The sequence below is a fragment of the Mercenaria mercenaria genome, chromosome 6 (genome assembly GCF_021730395.1).
Source record: "Mercenaria mercenaria strain notata chromosome 6, MADL_Memer_1, whole genome shotgun sequence".
Taxonomy (NCBI): Eukaryota; Metazoa; Mollusca; class Bivalvia; order Venerida; family Veneridae; genus Mercenaria; species Mercenaria mercenaria.
The window spans coordinates 33367962-33381086 of NC_069366.1; the positions used below are offsets into that span (position 1 = coordinate 33367962).

The 13125-nt window shown below is 36.5% G+C and overlaps 1 protein-coding gene across 1 annotated transcript in view; it reads right to left on the reverse strand.

Moving 5' to 3' along the window:
- Positions 1-13125, reverse strand: part of LOC128557672 (low-density lipoprotein receptor-related protein 6-like) — a 33439-nt gene that overhangs the window by 16861 nt on the left and 3453 nt on the right. Inside the window, exons 2-9 of the mRNA XM_053545583.1 lie at positions 8581-8717; positions 7655-7828; positions 6607-6770; positions 5522-5674; positions 3867-3960; positions 2915-3095; positions 1730-1840; positions 813-1008 (exon numbers count right to left, since the gene is read on the reverse strand). Of these exons, the coding sequence (XP_053401558.1) occupies positions 813-1008; positions 1730-1840; positions 2915-3095; positions 3867-3960; positions 5522-5674; positions 6607-6770; positions 7655-7828; positions 8581-8717 (1210 nt within the window). The remainder of the gene's footprint in view (positions 1-812; positions 1009-1729; positions 1841-2914; positions 3096-3866; positions 3961-5521; positions 5675-6606; positions 6771-7654; positions 7829-8580; positions 8718-13125) is intronic.

A 13125-nucleotide genomic window follows, 5' to 3' on the forward strand; every position in this document is an offset into this window, starting at 1 on the left:
ATTGTGAAGCAAGTTCTACAGTTTATATTAATCACTCTCGACACCTCATTCCTGATGGAATCCATCGCCACGAGGGTATGAGAGAAGGGAAGCCAGTTTCCCTTTTAATGCTGAGCGTCAAGCAATGGAGCTACTGGTACCATTTTTCACGTCCTTGGTATGACGCGGCCGGGGATCGAACCCACGACCTCCCGCACTCGAAGCGGACGCTTTACCACCTGGCTATCGAGGCGGTCACTTTGCAAAAATATCTACTAAAACGCGATTTTGCTATACATTATTTCGATTCTAATATGCCCTTAAAATCTAAAACAGTAAATAAAATATAGCAGCTTCTTGGTCGCAACAAAAAAAATGATGTCGTCGCACGTAAACGTTTAGCGTAAGCGTGTTTTACCAAGCATATTAGAATGTGCAACAAAACACGGTGAGTGCATCTAAATTATTATGTAATTACGGCAAACGTCATAGCGGCGCGCTAGAAATGAAATCTCACAGAACATGCAAATATTTAGTGGATGTGGTCGAGATTGTAGATAATAATCCTTGATATCGTGTTAGAATACAACTAATTATCTCAAACAGTGAGTTTCCCTTGAATAAAAATCATTGTGTATCATTATTTCACGAGGGCCCAGACAAATCATTGGTCTGATTAAATTATTTCTTAAATAAAACACGCGATTGAGCGACAGTCATGTAGTCGAAATTCATCAAGTTATTGCGTCAGTCACGCAGAAAAACATGTAATAAAAGTTGATGTGTGAAAATGAGCAATTGTGTATAATGATTTTTGCATAGTCTATAAATACCTATTTATTGTGCCTCCAGTTGCGAAATAAGCCTCTCTTGATTTCATATTAACATCAAAAAATGAAATGCTGTCATTTCCGGTATAGAAGCACGCAGGCGCGTAGTCGTGTTGATCACTCAAAACTCTGATATCTAGCAGACACAGACTTTTACCCGTATTAATAACAACAGCCCTCTGGTGCTGACCCTCTTGCTCTACAAAAAACACAAACAGACAATAAACGCAACTGTTAAGTGTTTATTTCACCATATTCATATAAATCAAACATTTCATATTTGCATTGTTCAGTTATCAAATAAATATTAAATTTTACGCAAAAATATAAAGAAGAGTATTTTAGGCAGTAACGTTACGCCCTTTAGTGATAAAGTGAGAAGCATCATTTTTCAATTGTTGTGACAATCATTCTTAATGCGAAACTATTTACCCATCTCTTGTTACCTTTCTATATAAATCTATATATTTCATGTCGTCTTTCTAGTTACATTGTTATGCAAAATTTGACTATATTTAACTGTTCAAATTTCATAATTTTGCTACTTGACAGTATATATGCAAACATAAAATAAACAAGTTACTGTGTATTAACAGTTTTGTGTGCTAGGTTAAATATAGCACACACTGTAACTAGCATTTTAAACCTTTAGCCTGCTAGTGGCAAGTGATTCTGCCTTTGCGACCAGTGCAGACCAAGCCTTGATCAGCCCGCAGGTTGATCATGGCCTGCACTGTTCTCTTTTCAGTCAGTAAATTTTCAGTGAACACCCTTCGAATGATAAATGGTATTGCCCAAACTGAATGATGGACCAGTCCATTTTAGAAATTTAGCAGTTAAGTAAGACAAACCTGACTATGTTCACTTTTGGTTGATTTCGTAACCAAGGCAACACAAGATTATATTTTACATGGTTTTACCTTTGCATGATTTACCATCCGTGTCCAGTATGAAACCTTCTCGGCATAAACAGGTGGCTTTGGTAGGTTCATTCACACATATATCCTTGCAGCCGGCGGTCTTACAGCGGTCTACAAGAAACAACATCAGTTATGCATGCTTGAGTATGATATTCATTTCATTCCGATTGTTGTCGTTGACAAAGGTAAATATGTACTTAAACGATATTGTATCTTTAAAGTTAGTTTATGTAACATCATACGCCCAGTTCCAACACCATCGTTCGACTGGTCGAGAGCGCTGAGTGGGTCCGCAAAAAAACATTATTTTTATTAAATCATTGGTCACTTACGGGTCATACTGAGGTCCGAAGAAAGTAATCTTCATTGTAAAAAGTGATATTCTTGTAAACAAACTTGACCGGGAGGGTATTCAAAACAAAAGCTCAATCAAGAGATCTGAGAAAATGTCTAGATGAGTAGCTAGTATACACAGGTAGGTTGACTGTCAGTAAAATAATTTCTTATAAACAGTCTGTTATTTATTATGTTTCAGTAGATACAGCCATACAGCTTTTTTTCTGTGAAGTCATAAAATAAAATATTTACGGTAAGATGATATTGGTAAATATCAAGTTCTATGGGCCTGGCAAAGAGAATATCACCTTGGCCCGGTCCATAAAGTGATATACTTGGATATTCACCTCTCAATATCTCACAAATACTGTTTAATAATATACCGATCCGTTGTCTCTAGTCTGTATTCAGACCCTGTGTTTTGTTCACAGGAGATAACTCCTGAGGCTATTCACATTTTGTATAATTATGTCCCTTCTCTTCTCAAAACACTGGATCAGAGCCAATACTGATGAAGTCAGAATACATAACAAATTTTTTTTCACAATAAAAAGAAGAAAAACAGATTATCTAGTCGGTAGCCAAACTACGTTTTCTCATTTGTTCATGTAGTATCGTGCCTACATCATATTTACAGGTGTAGACTTACGTTTCGGCCAGTATAAAATTTTGTAGGCCTGTCTGGCAGCATTATTTCCAGACAGCTAGGCCAACACAACTATTTCATCTACAAGTGTGTTATAAGCTACCGCTATACATGTGTTACTATAAACCACTGCAAATATGAAAAAAATCTGAATACATCATTACATGTTTCGTAAAAGTGTAAATCAGATTCCTTAAACCCACCTTGTTCTGGTTTGGCAGGTTGATTATCACCATGGTACATGCACACACCAAACAGCAACTCTCTGTTCACACTTATACGCTTTTCGGTAATTTCTTCGCCAGTTGTCTTGTCGTAAAAACGCGAATAGGAATCTTCGCCAGTGACCACAAAAGTATAGACATCCGTGGTTATAAGAACGTTCTGAAATTTATCCATTATAACAAATCTCATTTTAGATAAAGACAAGTCCCAACGACGTCGTACTGGTCATATGGCGACACTCCTGCCCTTTATTGGATAGAAAGACCCATTGTGCCCCTCCTGGCATTTTTCAAACACGGACTGATCCATTGGTAGAACCAAAGATCTATAAAAACAAGTGTTTTATACTTCTTTGGTAGAACCACCGGCATTTCGCACTCTAGTCGGATGGCTTCATCAATTTGACTTCCCTAGCGGGAGAAAAGTGTTTCTAATTATGCGGTACACAAGCGACAAGTAAGATAATAAGTTTATTATTATTATCTTTTACTGATCTATATTTCCTAGTCAGTTAGCTTTCTTCTCTTGATTTAATACTACCTGTTGAATATCTTGCTGTATTATCAACTTACATTTGCGGGAAGCAAGAGAAGTTAACCATGTTATAACTATGAAGGGAAGTAATATGGATGGCAAATATTTAAGGATTTTGACCGGTGTTATTTAGTGGTCATGAATATTCAGTCATGGAGAATATACCTGCAAAATCTCAATTAAAAACTTTCAACGTAGAACGAGCAACATAATTATACTAAAGATTCAGTTACTAGTACAGTCAAAACCAAAGCTCAAAAGAAATAAAGTGGGAGGGGGTGGGGGAGGGGAATGTCACAACCTTTTCTTCAAAAAGCGCATCCTGTCTTCATCTTATCCGAAGAGACGTCCGATTAAAATTTCCGAAGGAAGAAAGTAAATTACGACAGGAAGTACCTGAAATATAGCTATGTCCCAGAAAGTGACTTCGTCAGCACGAACAACTTGTTTCCGGTCGGTACCGTCATAAGTAGTTGAATCAATACTTTGCCTGCAAAAATAAATATGTTTTAAATGATCATAGATCGCACATACCAGGTTGTGCATTGTACATAATTTATAATAACAATGTTGATGCATCAAAATTCCAAACAATTAAAACTGATAAATGATATCTATGTATACCATAATTATCATAATTATATAAACAAACAATCTGACTAAAGTACTTGATCTTCTAAACGAAGATCTGAGAACGACCCATTCACATTCGTCTTCTGTATATTCTGGATTTCCATTATTGCTATTTTTATGTTATCCAATCAGACGACGTGTTCGATTGTCAAAGGATAAGAAAAATATGCAGTTATTCCAGGACTCGAACCCGGGACCCCTCGCTTACAAAGCAAGTGGCCTACCGACTGAGCTAACCGGCTACCTGGTACATTACGACATAAGAATTGTAAATATCAAAAGTCAATGCTACATGTAGATTTGCAAGATGTTGTAAGCTAGGCTCTGATTGGCTAGCGAAAGAGCCGTCAGAACGAGGCAATGAATAGGTCGTTTTCAGATCCTATGCGTAGCGTAATAGGAGATGTACTTTAGTCAGATTGATAAACAAAAAAAAACACAATCAGTATTTAAAGGCACTGACCTTCAGATTTTTGCTTAAACGATCTTTCTTTGAAATTTAAGTCTGGTCATATTATGAATATTAGAGTATGAGTTTTTGTTTCTAAACTATCATTAAAATGCCAAATCAAGAAAAAAGATGCCCCCCCCCCCCCCCCCCCGTCGGGAATCGAACCCGGGCCACCGCGGCAATAAAACACTTCCGCTGTCATCACCAATACCGCCACGGAGGATTACGTGTTGCACGCGTTAATTATTGGGATATTTATAACTAAGGCAGTTTACCTCGAGTAAAGCGTTACAAACGCTTTTCGATTTTCATTGTAAAAATTAGCAAAACCAACTTATAACTTGTAGTCAGTCAGTAATTCAATTTTAAAGCTTTCACAAGAAATATAGCATTAATTTCCTGATACCTACTAGTATTTTTTTGTTGTCGTACGATCTGGTGACCAGTGACTTTAAAATACATGTATTTATCTTAATTTTAGTTGATATTTTGTACTTTATCATATCAAGTTCAGCTAATTTTCTTCTATTTTTTCATCAAATATTTAAAGCGTAACTAACGCTTAAGAACGTTTTTGCAAGCATTTCATAAGCTATATTTTGAGGTGTTTTTTTTTTTTTAGATAACCGCCACCGCCATGGACTCTCACTTTAGTTTGACTTTTAACGTACAACCCCTAACTAATGACAGTCTTAATTTCGAAAAGCAACAAGTTCACAGGTTGTTTGGTAAAAAAAGGAAACTGTCTCTTCAAAACTGTTTAAGAGCTATAAGAACTTTCGTGTAAGTGTTCTGAGAAAATGATTTTCTCTAACTAGGATACAAGAGTCGATTTTTTTCACAAAATTTTAAGGTCAGGGATGCGCTTCATTAAGAAGCTTAGGACCGTTCTACACGTTGATTTTCTTATGAAAAATGCATTTCAAGCCATAAACTTAGAACAATTAAAGATATCTTCAAAACTTACAAATCAGTCCAATATATTCTTTTCTCAGTGGGGTCAGCTACCACTGAGTTCGGCTGGTTCAGGCGGGAGTAGACAAGTACAGTTCTTTTGTCACCAGTTAGTGTCGACCGTTCAATGACAGACTTCTTACCATAGTCTGCCCAAAACAAGTATCTGAAAATGGAAGATGAAGGCTTTTAAATACGTTAACTGATATGATAGAGGAGAGAGTCAGAGAGGTGGTTTAGGAGTTAAGGTGCCGGCCGCTCAACCCGGGGATTGCGGGTTCGAGCCCCATTAGGGTCACAACCAGTACTGGGTTTTCCAGAAAGCGGGCTCGAGAGTGGTTCTAATAAGCATGAAGCTTTCTTCAAAATCGAGCTAAAGTAAATTTGTTAAAACAAACTGATAAAGTATATGTAATGTAGATGGCTGGACGAGTAAAGTCATGAAAAAAGGTGTACATAGTTGTATTTTCCCCCAAGGATTTAAATGTGCAAGTATGAGAAATGTGTAGTTGCGCTTTATAGTTAAGTCACCAAGCTTCAAACCTTGGCCATTGATTACTAACTAACTAGTCAAAATGGGATATTTACGAAGCGCTTTTTGAGCTGAGGAATCAAAGACAATAAAGCTATCGTAAGTTGCGTTATCCTTCCAAACGTGTATTTAAAAAAATGATATTTAGAGACAACAGTGGTCAGTATCTGCTTGTGATCTTTAACCTCGCGTTACAGTATAAAGGGAGGTAATTCCAGGCAGGTGGTCTCTGTCTGCATGGGTTCTTTTAGTCTGTGTTCATACCCTGTGTTTACAGTGTGGTAACATATCTTGACAAAAAAATACGACATTTTCTATAAGTACAGGTCTCGCGAAATCAGAACCAGTCACAAGCTTTGCATCCGGGTTTATAACACGTACGAAAACTGAAAACCTTATTATCAGTTTTGTTTTTCCTCACACGACTAGGTGTGTTTGTGGTCTAATTTTAATAAAGCACATGCGTAAAATCTGGTTTACAATCCAAATGAACTAAGTTGCACTCAGTACCCAGCTACAATTATAGTCAAATAACTTCCATATAAATGGTTGAAATTAAATTTTACCCAGCTAAAGGATCAACTGCAATGGCTCGGGGTAACTCCAGACCAATATTGATGATAACTTTGTACAGAGTGGGATCGCTGATAGGTCCGCCTGGCTGCATGGCAATCCAGTTCATCAAAGGATCCGTCCAATATACATTGTGTGAAATCCAGTCCACGGCAATCTGCAATAGTGTTTTCAATCATTCAGCAGGAATATTTTTACAGGACTCCTTATATAAATCACCGGTCTATAGTTTGTGATATTGACCGGTCTATAGTTCAACATCAAATTATGCTAGGCTAAACTTGAAGAAAAAAATGTGTAAATTTATTTTTTGAACTAATGTAATAAAACTATTGTTGAAAGACTTGCCGGTCAATAGTCAAAACTATCTGTCCGAAATCCGAAAGTGGATATTTCTGAACTGCCTGACTGCCTGACCCGCCTTCGGACCTTGGGCAATAGTTTGGACTGTTCACCAGCAAGTCATTCACTAAGTGTATAATATATACCCTTCTCAAATAAGACTAATAACTGTTTGTTTGTCTTTTTTTCTGATTTACGTTTCACCGACATATTTCAGGTCCAATGACGTATGTCCAGCTTTAATGCTCGTTAATGAACCCAGTTTCTTCCTAAGGGAACTATTTCAGATATGGGCGAGCACTTGGGTAGAGTAAGAGACACTTCACTAGTCGGGTAGTTAGATTCCTTGCATACCCATCCAAGCAGGACTCGAGTTCACAAAGATTAGTGGCAAGTGATTTGAAGTCAGTGCCTTTGGCTGATGGTTCTATCAAGGCGCAGCTCGTTTCTAAAATATTGCCCAGAGGGGCAGACTGAGGTCTTCCCACACCCATAGAAATTTGAAAGTGGCTGTATAACGTAGACTGCGTCAATGTGCACTTTTCTGAAATTAACTTAACAAATATGCGTTAATGTAATGTAAAATAACATTTGATGTCAGAATGAAGAGAACGTGTAAATATTTAGATTTCGGTTTTGTTCACATTAATATGTTGAAATGGAGCGGCCTAAATTCAAACAAATACTTTGTATTATTACGTGAGCGTTTTCTTTTGATATTCCGTAATGCTGTCTTGTGATGGTAATTCCTTCCTTCATCGCGGAGGAATTGTAGTTCTCCAGTAAAAGTAGTCCTCTTAGGAAATAGTCGTACACGTAGAGTTCGTTTCTATGATAATCTATGTCGCAAGCCATTGGCGATCTGAACACAAACTGTAAAAGAAAACAGTGGTTATAGTGAATCATCACTCAAGCTGATATACACTCAGTTCCAAAAGAAAGTGTGCACTTAGTTTTCTGTTATTTTTTCTCGGTTATTTTCATGAAAACTTATAATGTTTGGTACCAAAATTTAAATCAGTTCGTAAACAAATTGGTGTACATTTTAGATTTTGAGTTATACCTGAGAGTTAGTGTATGAAAAAAATGAAACAAAAACGTCGGGGAATTTTTTGAAATATTTAAACTCAAAAAGTGCACACTTTCTTTTGGAACTGAGTATAAATCGCCTACGCATAATCGGAAAGTATACATCTATTCAAAGGTAGTAGACAAAATATATGTTTGAAAATTCGGATTAAAACTACATTGTTTGACAATATGTTGGCAAATCATTTCATATTATTTCAAAATATCTGAGAGACTATTTAAGATTACACATCTTTAAACTTGAAATATGATATTCACATCCATCAGAGGTTCGTAAAAAATCTTGAGACAGGGAACCAAGATGAACCTCTGGTATACGGGAATGGAAATATGGCTGCTCAGTTGCCTTATTTGAGTAATGCAGGTAAATATATGAATGAAAAAAAAAATCAAAATTCTATCGTCAGATCAGTTGATTTCTGATTGGGTAGTTCTGAACTTCTTCAGTCTGCTTGGACATTTCAGAAACCTTCAGAAGTCAGCAGTAGGAAATTTAGTTTTCAATGTTTTTTCCAATTGCTAATAACGTATCTTACACCAAAATTGAGTCCCGGATATTCTTCAGTAGTGTTGTCTATTTCCAAAGGGGTGCTCGGCACAGAGACAATGTTCTGGTATTCTTCGTCAACCTTGACCGCACGGGCTGTGTACACGATCCCGTGATCGCCGTAAGCTAAATATAGAATGTGGTAAACTACAATATCTGTCGTTGAATGACAGCTATAAATATATGATTCTAACACGACCATACTTGTAGAGCAAAAACTATCTCGGGTTATACTTTGAACAATTCTGCGCGCGCAAAATGCTGCGGCGTAGCACGCAGTTGTGATTTACGTTCCTCTGATTCTCGTCTAACGTTATTTGAAGTAAGTCGTGTTAGAATCGAAATAATAAGTATCTAAATAAAGTTTAACGTAGAATAATCCTCGTTTGTCGTTCTTATGCGTATGAATATATCACGTAGGCCGAAGGTCTGAGTGATATATTTCTACGCATAAGAACGACAAACTATACGATAAACCTAATTTTGATATTAAGAAGAGGTGACTGTTGCATGCCGGTCAAGATTTTCCCGTGTTTTTGCCGGTGCTACAAAACCCCGTCTTATACCCTTAGGGTGTAAGATGACTCACGTGTTGAACTTTATGAATGAATGCGTAAATTCATACGCTACTGTAATAAATTAGTGCCTAAAAGAGAAACATTCGTTTCACTTTATTTGTTCTATTAACTGAAGAACACTGCATGCAAGAAAATTATCTATCATTAGTTGAAGTGTTGATGGAAATATATGGCTCTCAGGTAACAGTTTAGCTGTAAGTCAGCAGAACCTTCAAGCTGCATCTTTAATTAACCAGTGAAAGATTTCCTTATAGTATTGATCTACAATGATTAAAAGATCATCAGATTACCTAATTTTTGTATCTGTTCTAATGTAGGCTACATGAAGACTGTGGCGTCATTATACCAAATTGAATTTTCTGCATACATTATACTTAATCTATCTGATTTATTGCGAAACATCTATATTGAATTATTCTTGTAAGATATGGAGTTTTGAAAAAACGGAAAGTATTGAACGAATAAATTAAACAAGCAGTATCTTTAAAAAAAATACACGGCCGCATTAGTCAATTTACACTCTGAACTACGAAACGTGCATGCACCTTGCACTTTTACAGTCGATCGGATATTTATAAAAGCAAATCAAAATGTAGTTTTTAAAGTAAAATTCATGTTTTTATGTAGAATAAATTTTACAGAACACATGTTTTTCTTTTTACATCATAATTATATTAATCATAATGTAGGAAAATTTGACAAAATATAAGACTAAACAGGAGGGGCCGGAAAGTGGGGGACAAAATGACCAATTTGAAACCGTCAAGGGATAGGAAATGACCAAACTAGTGACGAGTTGATTGACGACGAGTTGACTACTGTAAATCGTCTAAGGGAGATCACTCCGTATCAAAGTAGCAGAGTTGGCAGGTTTGTAGTTGAACTCGCGAAGATTCAGGTTTATGACGGAAGCTATTTCCACAGTATTCTTGCAACGAATTAAACTGTCTAACAATACAGCTCAGAGCCCCTGCACACCCCTTAAGAAGTCCTTTATGGACCCGTCATCGGCGTAATCACAACTTGTCTTATAGTCGTGTTGTATCATACATTAATTTTATACAATGTTTCATACGTTCCATCACGAAAATCAAAGCTTTCGCATAAAGCAACATTTATATGATGACAGCATGATGTTGTTTACAGATAAAAGTTAAAAGTCATGAACGATATGGTATACTGATTTTTGTACTTAAAATGTATGATAGATTTACGTAAAACACGCCACTGAACCGATAAAATCTTCACACGTTTTCATTATAGTTCAGAAGTATATCATCAAAACGCAGCGAATAATACATGTTATACCGTACTGTCTCGTACAATGGATATTTAATCTTTAAAAAAATGTCCTCTTTAAAAATGAATACCATTTCTAAAGAAATTAAAACAAACTGCTGAAAACTACGTTCCACCATGTTTTGTGAAATTTCAACACTGCGATGTTATTGCAAATGCATGAAAACGAAGTTATGTAACAGTTCTTTGAAAATGGTGAGTTTTCAATGGCGTTGAACTGTTCCAAAGTATTGCTCGTTTATGAAGTCCTTTTCCGGAATTCAATATTTATATCAGTAAATTGACGATTGTTTTGTAGAGTAACATACATCTTTTATATGCTGTTAAATTTTCATTTGAAACAATCCTTTCTTTTCATGATTTGGTATTGCTTGATTTTTGTTCTTAAAATGTAAGGCTAACCGGTAATAGCTCGAATATTGAAAGAATTTAGCACATACACGTATATAATATATGAACCGTGCCATGAGAAAACCAACATAGTGGCTTTGCGACCAGCATGGATTCAGACCAGCCTGCGCATCCGCGCAGTCTGGTCAGGATCCATGCTGTTCGCTAACGGTTTCTCTAATTGCAGTAGGCTTTGAAAGCGAACAGCATGGATCCTGACCAGACTGCGCGGATGCGCAGGCTGGTCTGGATCCATGCTGGTCGCAAACCCATTATGTCGCAAACCCATTATGTTGATTTTCTCATGGCACGGCTCACTATATATATAATGAATGGACGTATTAAAGGTTCGAGCAGAGCAGAAGTCCTTATAGAGCACATCTTGAAAGGTTTGTACAGGCCAAACTATGTATTAAAAAGTAATTGTAATGTTCGTGTAGAAGAAAACTGATGCTAAGACACTTTTGGGTCAGCCCCCCCCCCCCCCCCCCCCCCACACCTACCTATGCCCCTGTAGTGCATAGGCGGCGGTCATGGAACATGTTTAGTTACAGTTTCAGCATGTTTTAAAATGCACTTTTTACCACCAATGCTTCAATTTATACTATACTTCTAATATAGCAATGAATCCAAGGTATATAAACTTTTAGATGTGTGTTCCGATGATCAATTTATAAATACAATCATTCTAGCATGAACATTCATGATGGACTGATTACTGTTTGACACGACGAATAGAAACTGTGCCATTTTTTTTTTTTTTATTGTGTAGCCCGTGGCTCTCGACGTAAAATTAATTAAGAAAATATTTTACAAATAGTATTTTACTTTCATCTTATCCAGTGCGTACTATTTGATACATCAGTATTCAGCCTCGGTATCACTTACCGATCTGCACGGAGTTCTCGCGTACTGAGCTGTAACTAATTAAATGATGTTTGAAGTTATTAGCGATATAGTTCAACGTCAATTAGAGAGCGTGACTTATCCGCTATCCTCGGTGTTAACCGCTGTATTGTTATGAGCTAAAAGTGCAGACACACCTCGATGCTTAAAGTTGATCTATAATCAGACAGTAAGAAATCAATCTTCATTTAAGTTTTATGCACTTCCAATAGACACAATATTCAAACTTAAACTTGTTTTTATGTTGTCATATCAAGTCAATATTACGGAAGAGCATTAGTGCCAAGTGCACTTTATATATTAACTCGAACTCAAAATTTCGAGACAAAAATTCGAATTTTTGAGTTACGCGAGTCGAAATGTCGACAAAGTTCTGCATTTTTTGAACGTCTATCCATCTGTTAAAGGCAAAAGAAATATGTATTGGATGGACAGCTTATATTGGTAAAAAGTTAAGTGAATAAATCTGCCTATGAAACCATATCCAGCATGTAGGGAAATGAACATATACTATCATACATCGACGTTCAAAGTTAGCCCTTGTAACGACAATAAAAAAATTTCGACAGCGAATGCTGCCCTGTCATCTTATACGACCCTCTAGGTCTAGGCGGGGGCAGCACAAGATATCTAATCTTAGCCTGGCCGAAATTTAATCATGATACATTTGTACGTAACTTGAAATTTCGAGTTAATACATAGCATACACCTGTCACTAATGCTCTTCCGTACTCTTCCATAAGTATGGCAGGCACATAAAATAAACCCCAGTATTTTCATTCATCTTTTATTGGTGGAGCAATCCTTTTATCATACATTACTTTACATGTATCAATATTTGTCTACATCTTAAGTATGCATGAAAAGAAAAGGTAGACACTTAATCATTATGCATATACCGGTATGTTGATTTATGCACCATTTCAAACATTCATATACTGGTAATTAATACGAGACATTATATCTTATTAGATGTAAACTTTTCATTATGTTTACTCCAATTTTGATACAAATCATCACTCATCGTATCATATTACTTTTATTCTGATCTTTGGAAGTGGAGGTATATCTTCCCATCACAGAGCATGGTCAGGTAATTAAAATCCTAAATCATGTTAGGCAACGCGCATAAACTCTAAAGGATGCGCCATAAAACCCTTAATAACAGCTATTAAATTAATTCAGTGCATCACAAATTGCTTTAGAATTAAAGCTGTTAAAATTTTCTGATCATACTGACGCAACTACTTCGAATAAAGAAGGTGGACAAAAATAATGTATGAGCCGCACAATGAGAAAACCAACATAGTGCATTTGCGACCAGCAGTGATCCAGACTAGCCTGCGCATCCGCGCAGTCTG